Source organism: Opisthorchis viverrini (assembly GCF_000715545.1).
Source record: "Opisthorchis viverrini unplaced genomic scaffold opera_v5_297, whole genome shotgun sequence".
NCBI classification, from domain to species: domain Eukaryota; kingdom Metazoa; phylum Platyhelminthes; class Trematoda; order Opisthorchiida; family Opisthorchiidae; genus Opisthorchis; species Opisthorchis viverrini.
Window position 1 is genome coordinate 495,144 of NW_008751954.1, and position 15,124 is coordinate 510,267.

Consider the following 15,124-nt stretch of genomic DNA (forward strand, 5'->3'; position numbering starts at 1 on the left):
CTTATTGGTACTATGTGGGACGAAGAGCAAGTGCCTGCAGAATGGGGCATGTCGACATTTATCTTAAATACGGTACGCGGATGCTATGTGAAAACCACTGTGGCGTCAGCCTGTTAGCTGTGGCATCGAAGGTGCTCTCTGGCCTTATCCTTCGAAGGTTGACTGAACACAGGGAGAGGCAGATCCGTGAAAACCAAGCTGGGTTCCGTCCTGCAAGAGGTTGCATCGATCATATCTTCACCCTCCGACAGATTCTGGAACAGCGGCACTGCTTCCAGCAATCAACAATGGTTGTTTTTCTTGATCTGAAAGTTGCCTTTGACTCTGTGGACCGCCAAGCACTCTGGCACTGTCTGTGGAGCAAAGGTGTCCCTCATAAATTCTTGACCCTCATTAAGGCGCTGTACGCCAACTCCCGCGGACATGTAATGGTCTAGGGGAAGCTTTCTCATGAGCTCGCCACATCAGGTGGTGTCCGACAGGGATGTCCTCTTTCACCTTTCCTCTTCAGTTTCGTCATTGATACAATCGTGGAAGACTCACTACCAGCCTCTAATGCCTGTGGGGTCGAAGTGCTCCCTGGACCTCCGCTCACAGACATCGAGTACGCAGACGACACAGCTCTTCTTGGATCTGACTCCGTGGCGATGCAAATAATATTAAATAATCTAAATAATTCTGCCTCGCAGTTCGGCATGCGCTTCACACCTGCAAAGTGTAAAGTGCTACTGCAAGACTGGGTGGGCTCGAACCCTAGCCTCATGCTTGCGGATGAACCGATTGAGGTAGTAGACAAATTTGTTTACCTGGGCAGCTGTATCAGTCCCGGTGGTCTCGCGAAAGATGATATTTCCATCCGGATTGGGAAGGCCAGAGCAGCTTTTGCGAACCTACGTCACCTGTGGCGTAGGCGTGACATCAGTTTCTCTGTCAAGGGTCGAGTTTACAATGCTGCGGTGCGCTCCATATTACTATATGGATCAGAAACCTGGCCGCTGCGCGCCGAGGACGTCAAAAGACTTTCAGTGTTTGACCATCGATGTCTTCGGAGCATTGCCCGAATCTGGTGGGAACACCGGATCAGCAATTCTGAAGTACGTCGAATGGTATTCGGGAGAAATAACTCACCCTCGATAGATGAATTGATCACACTGCACAGGTTGCGTTGGCTTGGCCACGTGCTGCGTATGCCAGTCGACCGACTTCCTCGAAGGGCTCTTTTCGCCCAACCATGTGAAGGGTGGAAGAGAGCCAGAGGCGGTCAAACAATGACTTGGCAGCGAAGTATGAAGGCCATTACCAGCAAACTCAGCTGCGCTGGTCACTGCCGTCTTCCTGGATGGGGACCCCGAGACGGGCCACATCAATGGCTAGAGACATTATCAGACATGGCCCAGTCGCGCCCTCAGTGGCGCTCGTGCATCAAAGCTATTGCCTTCAATGCATAGCTTCTTTTCCACCCCCCCACTTGACAACTCACTGACAGTGCTGGATTTATGCACCTATTTGCCAGCTCGCGCGTGCAATGCGCAGCTACTTACCATCCCCCCCAAATCATCGGTGAACGAAACTGCGGCGGCTGCAACCACTGTACGACGAGTACGCGGTTATTACATCTGAGAATGATGATGATAATGATGATGTACACGCTCTGATAGCAGAAGACTGAAGTCCGTTGATCAGAGCATCGCGTACACTTTCGTTTACATGGTCAATGTTGGACACCGCCTTGAAATCACAATTTTTGATCAAGGATTTGAGCCTCTGAGCAAACTGATCAACATCTTGACTGGTGTCTTGTTTTCAAGTGTGTAGAAGTTAGCGAGCATAAATTATATTCCTATGGCGAACGTGCAGCTTTTCAAGTGTATCGATAGCGGATTCGTAATCAGGACAGTCAGCGACGTAAGCATATATAGTTGCATCCAAAAAATGGGTCGACCTCGATTTTTTCAGATCAGGTTATTCGACAGTGCCCAGAATCTTTTATAGGTTCGGAACTAATGATTCCAACCCACTCGTGGCGTCTGGAAAATTTAGGTCTGTGTCGAAACACTTGGGTCGTAGCAATGGTTCCATTGTATTCTTAGACAAGGAAACCGTTACAGATGGAGGTGGATTCTGAAACACTTGGGTCGTAGCAATGGTTCCATTGTATTCTTAGACAAGTAAACCGTTACAGATGGAGTGTCGATTCTGATTGAGCGCGAGTGCGAGACTGAACGGCGTAGAGTGAATAGCGCTTTACTTGTCTAAGAATAGATGTACTTAAGCTGAAAGTGAAGGCGAAAGCATGGTTAATACGAAACGACAAAAGAAAATTCATGACACCGGTACCCGAACCATTTAGGCATACGATCGCCTCGATCGCATAGCTACATGTCCAACATTGTCCCATTTTCCGGTGATCAGAACTGTAGCATCTGCAATCGTTATGCCTTTGATACACGGTTTATAGTTGATAAATTGATTGATTGATAGATTGAATGCGTCCCTCGGTCTCTTCCAAGATCCAGCTGCTCACCTCTGGTGATGACGTTGCAGCTGGATATGCCGGGGTACATATTGTATTAAGCGAGTAAACGGAAGGGTTTCTGCTTTATTCATTGTCGTTAATAGTCGCCTCTGCGCGGTTCCTTTTGTGATATATGTGAAAGAATCTGCAGAAACTGGGGTCCATCGCACCATGTTTATTGTATCCGCTTACGCCCCAACTGACCGTAGCCATGAATCTGCCAAGTACAGTTTCTTGTGTCCTACAGGTGCTCTTTTAAAACGGGCAGAAAGCTCAGACAGCGTTGTGGTTGTTAGGGACATGAACGCTCAGGTAGGTAGACCAAACGCTACTGAGGCCCATTTGGGTGGTCATCTCGTGTTAGGTGCGAGACGCACAGACAACAGAAATATTCTACTTCAGATGTGTGTCGATCACGCACTGCTCCCTTGTGGTATCACTTTGGGAAAAGTGGGAATAACTTGACGACGTGGTGGCCACCAGCGGACTAGTCCCAAATCCAAACAGACCACATCGCCATCAGTTACCGGTAGCGAGGGTCTATCAATGCCTGTCGCTGCTTCTGGCATACCAGCGTACACTTGTCCGCTGCTGCTTTTCCTTGCACTTTACAGGTCTACGTAAAACATACACAGCCCCTCAGCCAGTGGTAAGCTAGTGGACCCAGGAACCAAACGAGACCAAACTCCTCGAACGGCTTAGGAACGGTTCGATATGGGATAGCAACCGCCACTGGGAACAGATACAGTGCTACTGAGAGCCGGGACTTTGGTTTGCGGTACGAGCCAGCTACTCTCATCCAAACATAGGATCTCTGGTAGAATCGTGGATTTGCTGGAGATCCATTAACATTTTTCCTGCCGCAACCACAACTAGACCCGACGTATCATCTGACGTCAGGTCACACTGTGTCCATACAGACCGAGGGGCTGTTTGGAGCTGAAAGCTCGAAGAAATAGAAGAGGCGAAAGTGTGGGAAACATCCGCAAGCTGTTCCGCGTGGTTCGTTCGACGGGTCCTCTAGAGCTTGTCGGCGAAGCTATCATAGATCAAAATGGCAAAGGAGGATGTTTGGACCGTTTGGCACAATTCTAGCAATAGCCTTCTACCCCAAATCTGGAATCCTGACCTTCAACAGAAGGATGGGCTGTGAATATGGAACCCCTTCAGCTTCAGAAGTGTACCATTGTGTATCATCGTGCTGCTGATCCTGACGATCTCGTGCTCTGTTCTGTTGGTTTCCTCAGCCGGTGACTGTTTGGCCTACATTTGCCCCTCTGAGAGGCCGTCTTAGGCAACACCAGTGAATGTAATAACCTCAGCGTTTTTAATTTTTGCTCCCATTGTCACAGGGCTTCCAGCGTCACTTATTCTTTATCACGTTATGGCTGCGTCATGGTCATCACCAGCCATGAAAACCACGTAGATACCGTACAATGGTTATAGCTGTCGCACTAGTGCGTCGATGGTCTAGAAAGTGGGGTAGATAGTTGCGCATCGGAGGCGGTATCTGATATTAAAAAATACAGGGGTGTCAGTGGAGTCTTCATTGGAGAGATCTGAGGGACTATGCATTGAGGGCAACAGCTTGAATGCACGAGTGCCATTTTGGGTGCAACTGGTCCATGTCTGACAGTGTCTCTAACCGATGATATATCCCGTCCCAGGGTCCCCACCCAGGTAGACGGCAATGACCGGCGCGGTGTATTCAGCACATGTACATATTACAGAACTAACGAAGTCGATGGTGCAGATAGTTCCTGTGGCTGAACCGTTTGCTGTACAAACGGAAACCCATTGTAGTGGCCTTGGATAGCTCCCTGCTCAAGCTGGCATTTTCGTTGTTGAGAGCATCGAATAACCACATGCTCTACAGGCACGTTAAATATTGATTAGTTCAGGTTCTATATTCTTTTTCCCAATCACTGCCTTGCAAGTTTATGGTTCCAGGCTGCTCCAGCTGTTTTGAGACGTCCGTGGTGAAGTACCTCAAAACACCTCAGATTCTCCACCCGCAAATGCCATTTTTCGCAGCCTTGCTGCAACACAGGGCGCGTTCACAAAGAATGGGTGATGTTTGTTGCTCACAGGTATAACTCTTTCCGCAGCAAGTAGAACGAACTGGAATTTCATGTTCTTGCATAGCATACATCTGCCACCCTACCATCGTAACCGATGTAACATCCAACTTACGCAATTCGTTTCCTGAATTTGATTTTCTTCTCTCAAATGACAAAGAATTTATTCCGTTCATCTTTATATCACAACATGCAGCTGCGAAGCACCGAATGACTATGTTCAGCTATTTGAGAATGCTTTCGACTTCTCGTTTCCGAATAAGAAAACAACTCACATATTCCAGTTTGACAAGGTTCTCGGAGACCTTCCAGCGTCTGGCTCATTACATCGTCGGTTTCGATGTTGGACGTAAATGGAGAAAGTGCATGTTCTTGTTGGACTGCATCGTTTGTAGGAATTTCTTCTGAGGGCCTTTTTACGCCAAAATGTTTACGTGTACAAAGAATTTATGCTGTTCACAATATTCGACATGCTGTGTTGCAAAAGCGTGCGTAGAAAAACGACTCATGCGAATATGTAAAATGAAGACGTCTCACTACGCTCGGCACCTTCTCTAAACGGATTTTCGTCATAATATTCTATAGTAGTACGCCTATAGTAGTAGCTCCGAAGGCCCGTTGTGTTCGAGCCACTTCCTGACCAAAAGCAGCGATTAAATCTGTTTCGGTGTAATTGAAGGCCATCTAATTGCTCGTGAATTGGTCCTCGTGAACTCACGCCACTTTAACAGTTGCCACCCAATAGCTGTTTCGTTATGCCCTTCCTAATCATGAATTAAGACTGACTCAGGCGCTGTAATTGGCTTTGCGTAGGACTGTTTTCAATATTAATCGCATGTGGTCTACGTGGGACTTCGGTGCTTTATCCCGAGGTAATCCGCAGAATCTTTCGTGAACTCGCCGTTTGTGGATGATCGGGCTCGTTAAGTGTCTCGAATCACAGATGTCCGAGGAGGGCGTTCGGTAACAAAGCCCTCACAGATGTCGTTTTAATGTTAGCTGCAGTGGTGAGGTCCGCAAATACTAAGATGGATCAGGAAGTTGGATATGGTGCTAGTGTGGCGTGTATGGCTAACTATCATGTCAAGTGTCCGCACTTTGCCACACTTCGTGCACAATTTCAATGTCAAACTTGCATGTGCTGATTCGATCTCAAAGCGATTCGATTACAGACACTTCTGTGTTTCCTTTCGAGCTACATTGCAACACAAACATTGAACTGAGGAATTAAGACTCGGTCACTTTGAACAAGTTGATTTCAGTCTGTCCGATTTATCTTGTGATCGAGAACTTACCCTTATTGGTTTCTTGGAATCTCTTGAAGGAGTATTCTTCAGGTGTTCTTTAGCCATACCTTAAGGCAAACTGTCCATAACTAGCAAATTCGTTTCAGAAAATGTCCTCTCGGACTATTTTTTGGTGAATTTATGTGCTGAGGCTAGAGGACTCTATTCTTCCATGACCTCACCAACGTTTTTCTTTTCAGATGTTTCTTAAACCTGGTATTTTCTATTCACAACTGGACAGTTTGCTGGAGCAAGAGGTTGGTGTTTCACGTTCAGTAATATTCCCGCATTTTGATAGAATGCCAGTTTGGATGACGTACTTCGTGACCCCAATGTTTTGGATGAATGCCGAAATGAGAATAAGAAACTTCTTGCTTTGTAAGCTTGTCTTCCACTTTTTTGCTGACATGTTACGTAGCCTCAGCCAATCGACTGTCCTGATGCAGCTCGTACAAGTTGTTGTCTCTGGACCAGACGAATCCCTACCTCTTACAGATCAGTTTCGGTAGTTTTGGGATGTCTTCACAAAATTTAACCTTCTGTCCTTCTCTAATATAGGAAATGTCACACGGCATCCGAACTTTTGGCTGCCAACGTTCCTCGTTTAAATTACGCTCTTTTGCGTGATTCACACTCATTGGATCTCCTCTACACCACACTCCTGAAACCGGATGTGACCTCTCTCGCATCGAGTTTCGTGTACAAAATCCTATTCGCCCTAATGCAGTATAGCATTGATGAAGTGAATCCTGCTACTTTTTCTTAATCAGTTTTATAATTCTTCAGATGTACAGTTTCTTTGCGGCCAAATCCGATCTGCCTTCTTTCCTGCTCGCCAATTTGATGAGGCCGGCAGTTTTAGAGATTATATCTCGGCTTCTCCAGTTTTCTAACTATTCCGAGATGAGTACTGTAAGTTTTTTTGCCGGACGGTGACATACTGTTTAGAGACTGAGCAATTCCGTATTGGTTCCGGAGTTACTGAATCGATTCCCACTGCCGGAGGTACGTGTGCTTGCTTCCGTGCTCTTTAATCAGTTTGCGTGTCATTTCATCTACCTTAGACTCGTAGCGCTTCTGTACAGTTGCTCGCCGGTCTACTTGCTGCTTGTCGGTTGCGAAGTTTCCCTGGATCGATAGCTTCTTTGACTAGACGGGATCCGCTACTAGACAAACTCGAAAGGTCAGTACGCTCTCTTGTTTACCCGTTGACCTTGTTAACTCAAGGTTGGATTGTTTTACTCGGTTCATCTTGTCAATCCTAACTTGACCCGACAATTGTCTCGCCCGCCTTGTGTGCTATCGTACAGCGGTTGTGTCAGAAATTATCACAGTATCCATGTTTTATGTTTGTATGACCATCGGAAAGGCGCAGGTATGCATTTAGCGTCCACATTAGCTTGCTGCGCAGGGATTCATATGACACACCAATCGTCCGTGTTAATCCGCCTTTCCAACCAGTGTTTGCTTTGACGAAAAGAGTTCTTGGGTAATTCTTTCCGCGGCCATTAGAAAGAAATGTTAGGCGAATGGTGAAACGTCACCGGCATCTTGCGTGGCATCCTTCATAAATCTGGGTCAAAACCACTGTTTCACTGTTCCGGTAGACATTCAACATCCCAGTTACCTGTCAGGTGTGGTGCTTGCTGCACACCTATTTCCCATTTGCTGATAATGTGGTTATAGTTGCTCTCCATCGACTAACGATACCCAGATTGATGACTATGGAATTTAAGTAATTTTGGTCTGTCACCCGGTTTCAAGTCCCTCACACCTCAACACAATCAATTTTGTCAATTAGGTGCGTAGGGGTCACCCGAGGGTCGCCGTTATTAGCGCATGTCGAATAAACCAACTTCAAACGTGGTTCAGGACTGATGGATTTAGGATGGATATAGGGCTCTGTGCTCCCCTTTTGACGCAGCCTAGTAGACTGAATGCATGGGGTTCTTTCAAACGAGGGCTTTGTGGGTTAGGTCTGTTGACTATTTTGTAGATGAAAGTATACCAGAATGTCTGCAGTTCAGGTGCGTTTATTGATGTTTGGTCAAGTTGCCGTTGATCTGTTTACCGAGCTTGCCAATTAGTGTGTAAACGTTTCGTTACCAATGGAAATGACACAATCAGTTCGCGATACATTCCATCAATTTACAACTCTGTGCTTTTTGGCGAAGAAATCCCATTTGGGTGGAAATGTCTTCACCCTGAATCCAAATTATTCCACCACATGGTCAACAATCGGGTTACCGCAAAGCGCACCTTTCGACAGTAGCTGGTCATTTTTCATCTGAATGGTTCCTCCGTTTTCATAAGTTCCGCGCACATTTCGCATATTACAGTACAGCCATAGTTTGTGCAGCTTCCACATGCCAGCCAATTCAAGCTTCCCGCCTGAAATTTTCGGTAATCCTGATTGCGCTCTGAAGCTACCAAGCTCATTCGATATTGTACGAATGCAGAGTGGTCTAATAATTAAGCAATGCCATCTGCATGATCCGAACCTATAGGCCTTCAGAGGCTATCTGGATGCCAACATTCAGGGTCCCTTGGAAGGTACGTTCTATGGATGGTGGCAGTTGTACACAAAAATACGAGAGAGGACAACACTACCGAACCCTTTTGATTCGGTGAGGTCTTTTTGGTACTTCGTTGCGAGTCCGAGCACGGTACTGTATGGGATTATGGAACACATAAAATACGTATCCCCAGCAATTATTATTAAGAAGCAGTTGACCGACTAAACCAATTAAAGTAACCGTAAATTCATCCAATTTCGGTTGAGTCACTTTTTTTCTCCGGAGTTCGTGTCCTCCTTGAAGTCCTCGAACACTGTGATTGTGTGTGTAGAGCTGTCCAAGTAGTTAAGTGATAAGTTAGATGCATCCCTGCTCAATCCCCTCAAACTTGCATGTTACCTCCTCTAGGTAGACTTTGCTGTATTATGGAACACAGTAGCTATGCTACAACGAGTTAAAACCCCGGTTTTTCTGAGTTGCTTCTTCGGGATCTTTCCCAAAGAAAGGCATAATAATGGACTTACCTCAATTGTCTGAAATGTGTCATTTCTCCCCAGTACGTTTAAACCATTGCACTATTAGGTAAATTTGAGTGGAGCTGGCCGAGATTCATCAGGCTATACAACATAATGACGTGGATGTAAATTCAGTCGTGTTCGTAACTGCCATCTTCCAGGATGTGAATCTCAGGATAAGGGTGGTTGGTGACGGGGACATTCATAGCCAATCGTATTCATGTGTCGCTACCGAACTGGAGTAAACAAAGCAGATAGCCTACTTTCCACCATTTACCGTAGACCCTACCTATAAACCCCGGATGAAGCGGAAACGGGTCCATTTATCTTTTAAGGGAAACACAAGCGCAGTATGCATTTCGAAGACACTTTTCTCAAGTTACCGTCTCTCCTCGGCATGAAGTATTTCATCATAAATTCATTTTAACCAGTACGTTGTTTGTCTGCGATCGATAAACATGAAACGTTTTGCACATCAACCGAATCAAGGAATGCATCATAGTTTTCCGCTTCTTTTTTCGCTACTGTTGGTATGATTTGTCACAGAATTTAAAAAATAGCCCTTCATCTATCGTCAATAGTGCGGTAGAAATTGTACATTTTGCGATTTGTGGCTTGGTTATGTCAAGTAGATGCGTCATAACTCCTTTGTAGTAAGCTTGCTTGATATAGAAGGCGCCGGATCAAGTACGTGGTTTTGACCGTATCGATCATACGATCGAATTCTCACAAACCGTGCTGTAAATAGCACTATTAGTACCGTGGAAACCAAGCGAAAGGGGTCGAATTTACAGACAGCAGCTCGAATGAAAGACAGATACAGAAACAGACAACCAACTGAACTGTCCTCGAATACATTTCATCCGGCCGTTTGTCGTTTAGGTGCTGTTCCGTAGTACTTTGTCGCTATAGTCTTAGATCACCCCGTTTACAGCTGATAAATCGGGCTCGGTTTGTGGATGATGTGAGTCCAAACGGCACTAAACTGCCCCTTTTCCAGAACGTTCTGATTCTACCAGGCTTTCCTATCTGAGTGTAGGCTGTATTTAGACTAAAGGTCAACAGACGGTCTAGCTGATGAATGCCCATTGTTTGAAGGACTACTCGTTCTCGTATGAAGGAACAAAATTGACCCCTTTGTGATCGAACGCGTGTCGGGTAGGGACTGACAAACCCCATGTGATGAACTTCCTGCTGTATGTTTGGCGTCAATTTTATCGTCTGTCTTCCGATAACACGGCTCCTGTGACTTCACAGTGAGTGCTTTGACGAGTCCTTTTAGTTTGTGGAGCACAGAACTTTACGATAACTGAAGGAGCTTGTTTTTAACTTGCACAGCAGATTTGCTGAATAGGTACATCAAGTGATAGCACGACCGGAGTCGGTGTGTGAGATCGTCACTTATGTTTTCGTCACTAGCTCTTCTTTCCGTCTTTCTAATACCCACTGACGTCACTCATGTGTAACCTCGATGTTTCTTGGCCGCGAAAGTCGCGTCATCATCATGCAGTACTTATCCTATCCCTACAGTGACTTTAATCAGTGGTAAGCTTTAATAACGCATCGCTTATTTTAGCTTACCAGTTGAAGGAGCGTGTGACGAACACTGATTGGCGCCTGTGAACTGTCTTTTTTTCAAGCGATCTTACAGGCCACCAAATGTTGTTTTCTAACGTTCCAAATTCCGGATCTTCCCTGGTTTCCTGAACAGTTTCAGGTACAGTGACTAATTCTCTTGCAATAGCTGTGGTGTCGTGCTACTGTCAAGGATCGATTTGTTTCTCGGTGCAGCTGATTTTCACGTGTGAGCCAGGTGGCCCATAGGTACTCTAACACAGATTTTCTCTTCGTTTGTCAGCTGACTGAACAGCAGTTATGACAGTAGTGGGTTGTATCCGGCAATGGGCTCGGGTTACTTTGCCACAGGACTGTGTCAGCGTGCTAATGAGGCATTAACAAACTAACTGAAAGTTCGTCCATAGATATCCGTATCCTGCTTTACCAACGTGGCATCGATGTTCCAACAGGAGACTGAAGCTTGATCAATCACCCGGCGATGATGTTTTAGATGTCTAAAAGTTGCAGACCGTTTGTGCATCTAGCCTATTACCCATAGTCCATCGGAGATCTTCCTTTACCTTGCTTGATGGCATCCATGTTCCTGCGATACCTGGCTTGGTGCAACAGGTTAACTTTTGTGTCCCTACTGTAGGACCGCTTAACTCTTGGAAATTGGTTCGATGTACCGAAATCATCGCACATAGAAAACTTGGTGTAGAAAGTGCTGGTGAATCTTCAACTAAATTGTGTAGCATAAACAGAGATCCTAACATTCTGACTCCCACAGTAGTTTCGTATACGAATCTCATAGTTTCATATCTGCTCATCAGAGAATATACTCATCAGGTGTGGGTGCTGCTCTTCACAACCGTGATTAGTGTTTCAACATTGAGGTTCTCGATCAACTGCATACTCGTCCTCAAGATAAGGGGAATTTCTTACTGGGATGTTTATGGGGCAGGGACGATGGGGAATTATTTCAAAAGAAAATGATAGAGAAGAGGACTTGGTTGCTCCTGAATATATGAAGACTAAGTATGCATAGTATGAACGATAAGGCGCGCTTGTGAGTGGACACCATAAGCGGAAGTCCGTTGGTTGAAACCCCACCTTCGTAAAACGTGTACGTGGACTTCGTATTTTCCTGATGTAGCAAATCCACCTCTGTTGTGTATCAGTTTACTTCAATGCCTTTTGCTGCTAAGATGATATCAGCAGCACGTCTCTGAGGCACTGATAGAAGTAGACTGGTAATCCACTCGACCGGGACGTTGCGAATTTTATCTGAAGCTGGAATACGTGAGTGTGGGTGAAACACGTCGTTGGCAGTTCGGTTGTTAGAGCACTCTTTCCGTAAGGCGATGGTTTGAGTCTGACGGAAGCTCATTGTTTCGTTTGTACTACTTTTCACAAGGGAAATGAATCGGGTACCAATGGACGAACACAGCTCAACTACTGTTTGCACTATATGTTGACAGTTCTTCTCCTGATTCCGAACCAATAAGCGCAGGTCATCGAGAGAATAACATTAATCAATAGGTTTGACTGTTCTGGGTAGACACTGACGTGATGCTTCTTACTGCTGGATCTGGCATCGGTCATGGCAGAACAAAGGAGACTGGTGGACGATTATGGAACGATTGCTGAGCACTAACGGGCGGTAGAGGATAGTAACCAGTAGGAAAAGCAGAAGTAATGCAAATCAAATCGGCTGCTACAGCACCCGCGATCGTAATGCTTTGTCCAGATTGTGGATGAAGGTCTAGTGAGTAGACTCCTGTCCACCAATTTACCCGATAGCCAGCTGAAAATATGGTTCTCTGACTAGTTTAACAGCTAGGGATTCGGCTCCACGTTTAAGAAAACTGGCTTTCCAGTGAACCTGGAAAATGCGCTCACTGGTCCACCTTTAGAACGTATAGTTGAAAGGAAGTGAATCCAATAGTATTGGTTTTGTAGGCTAGTTCTGGCGGCGCGTTCAGGACGTACTGGCTGACTGTATGGGTCTGGTAAGCTGTGACACTGCCGTGGTCTATAACTTCATAATACATGATGCCTTGATTGCTGTGCACTTAGGTCATTTATAAATTCCAATCGACGGAACCGATCTTGTTTATTAGTGGTCCGACGTTGATTAAACTGAAGATTTTTTTTATCACTGCAGTCAATTGCTGGCTGATTTGGTGCACACGTTGAAACTGTAGTGACTGCGATGCGGTCTAACTACCTAGGCCTAGAGTGGAGCATTCCAGATTACGTTCCTCTAGTCCTCTTCGTTCGATCACATTTCTACTGGTGCTTTTCTAAAACGGAACCTTTGTTTCTCGTCCTTATTCATTCTCGCAGCGTGGAAACTATACAGTCGCTACTCTCACACATGTTCCAACCGTCCACTACCGAAGATAATCATGAATCGATCAGTATTCAGTCAGACGAATCATTTATCAGTGGGTTGATGTATTTACGCTGTCTGATCGATCCAGCCTCCAAGTAAGTGCATATTGTATTCCATTGACATTGTATCGAATTCAAACGTTGTGGTTTTGTTCATTGCTGTCGAACGATACCTTCGAACTGTTGGTTCCCAGAGCTTGTTTATCATGCCGTGCGCTAATCCTTATCATCGAATAGCCCTTCCAAAATAATCGAAGAAAATCAGATCGTTCAGCTGTAGCGTTTTTCGGGGTCTAGCTGCTATGTCAACGGAAGGAGGCTTCGAAGATTGGGATACTGGCCCAAACAGGAGCAGTTGATATGCTGAGGTTGGTTTCGAACTACGGACCTTCCGGTCCGTAAGCTGACACCTTACCCACTGAGATTCCTCGAGCCCTTCTGTGAATGCGTCATACGATTTCCTATGTTGAATCCAAATCGTTGGTCTATGGCACCCCGGTGCATACCGGCTGCATAACCCTACAGAGGATGGATGGACATTTTCCGGGCTGCCCAAGCTAAAACGAGTACAGTTGAACGCAGTCGGGATCGAGTCGCGGTTTCGAGGCTCTATGGTGTTTCCTGAGATGCGAAGAAGCCGTTCGGCGCTTCTCAGTTTTCCGGCATAGGTTGACCTCACTTACAGGACGAAATCTCCTCACGGCACAAACGTAAGGGAACAACATGGGAATCCGCTCTGTTACGTGTTGCTGAGCAAACCCAACGCATAACTTTGAAGTTCCTTTTATGATTCACTTCACTAGCATCCTTCCAAGAACTGGCATAGGTTATCACAAAGTACCCTGCCGACGAACCTAACTTAGTCGGCTTGTCAGTTAGTGAACTCGATGCCATTTTTCGCACCGCACTCTCTACTCACTCACAAAAGAAGCAAACTACTTCCGATTATATTGTGGCGCTTCATGGGTGGCAGGTTTGATGCTGATCAAACACCCTTAGGGTGTCGCGAATCAAATTGAGTCAAAGCCGGTTAGGCCGTTATTAGTCTACCGTTTGAATGGTTCTGGGTGTTCTTCAATTGAATCTACAGAGCCGTGGATGCCTTCGGATTCGGTTTGGCCCTGAAAATTTGTTACGCGTAAGTAGTGTGGGAAGACTACTGAAATCCATCGATAACCCAGTTACATTCTCCGCGGTCTCAACGGGTGGGTGTAGCTTTCTGATGCTGTGCATGGACAAAGTCAAATGGGTTGTAAAGGCTGGCTCTATATTGTGATAAATGTGAACCCTACTATGAAGTCGACAGAATTTGAAACGACGTATTCAGTGGGACAGAACCTGGGAGCAAAATGCTAGTTGTAACATCCCAGTCAAACTCGTCATCAGTATAATATTTGTGCTATTTAAAGTCGTCAAACTTCATATTTGCTTTTTTCTACTCCGTTTTTTCACAAAGAATCGAAGCTGGTCCAGAATTGCCTCCCCTACCCCGGTTAGATGCTCCTTATCTGTGGTCTGAGCCCGTCGGCAGGACGCTCGGTGAACTTATCCTTCCCTATCTGGGTGATCTCCGCCGGCGTTTGGTGGTGCCTTCTGATTCGGTAAGAACCGTATTCTCGTATTTTTCATGCACATGCTTACTCATGCTCTCGTGTAGAGTTACGTTCTAATCAGTACCCAATCGGTCAGAACAAATATCGTGACGGAAAAACCTGATTTCTGTGATTCTTGTCAGGCCAGTAGTCAAATGTGTTTTGGGGGTACGAGAAATACACTCATTTGCCAATAAATTTCGTTTTCACGAGAGACTCAACTGAATCTCTCGTTTATGATATTCTACAATTGACTGTGTTGCACACAGGCCACCCCATGATTCAGTTGGCACGATATTCGAGATGTCGCAGTATATTTTCATAAAGTAAACTACTCACTCGGGGACTGCGCCTACCTGATGAGCCCCAAGAAGAGCGAAACCGGTCGTGGGCTGTCGAGGGGTTTTCAGCAACCTTGTGAGTAGTTTCCTTTATGAAAATATACTGCGATACCTCGAATATCGTGCCAACTGAATCAGGAGGCGGCCTGTGTGCAGCACATTCAGCTGGAGGACATCGTAAACGAGAGATTCAATTGAGTCTCCCGTGAAAACCAAATTGATTTGCAAATGAGTGTATTTCTTGAAAACAGTGCAATTTGGGTTCAAGTAGATCATAAGGTCGATGGAAACTCGGGGACTGCGCCTACCAGATGAGCCCCAAGAAGG

At 45.7% G+C, this 15,124-nt stretch overlaps 2 protein-coding genes across 2 annotated transcripts in view; one reads left to right on the plus strand and one right to left on the minus strand.

Annotated features, from left to right (window-relative positions):
* Nucleotides 1-6,286: 6,286 nt before the first annotated feature.
* Nucleotides 6,287-15,124, plus strand: part of T265_09686 (hypothetical protein) — a gene marked incomplete at both ends in the record, with an annotated part of 71,864 nt that continues 63,026 nt past the window's right edge. The window contains 7 exons of the mRNA XM_009175841.1: nt 6,287-6,384; nt 6,438-6,621; nt 6,666-6,791; nt 6,828-6,884; nt 6,944-7,062; nt 12,817-12,960; nt 14,321-14,465. Coding sequence (XP_009174105.1) covers nt 6,287-6,384; nt 6,438-6,621; nt 6,666-6,791; nt 6,828-6,884; nt 6,944-7,062; nt 12,817-12,960; nt 14,321-14,465 — 873 coding nt within the window. The remainder of the gene's footprint in view (nt 6,385-6,437; nt 6,622-6,665; nt 6,792-6,827; nt 6,885-6,943; nt 7,063-12,816; nt 12,961-14,320; nt 14,466-15,124) is intronic.
* Nucleotides 12,260-15,124, minus strand: part of T265_09687 (hypothetical protein) — a gene marked incomplete at both ends in the record, with an annotated part of 19,362 nt that continues 16,497 nt past the window's right edge. The window contains one exon of the mRNA XM_009175842.1: nt 12,260-12,377. Within this exon, the coding sequence (XP_009174106.1) occupies nt 12,260-12,377 (118 nt within the window). The remainder of the gene's footprint in view (nt 12,378-15,124) is intronic.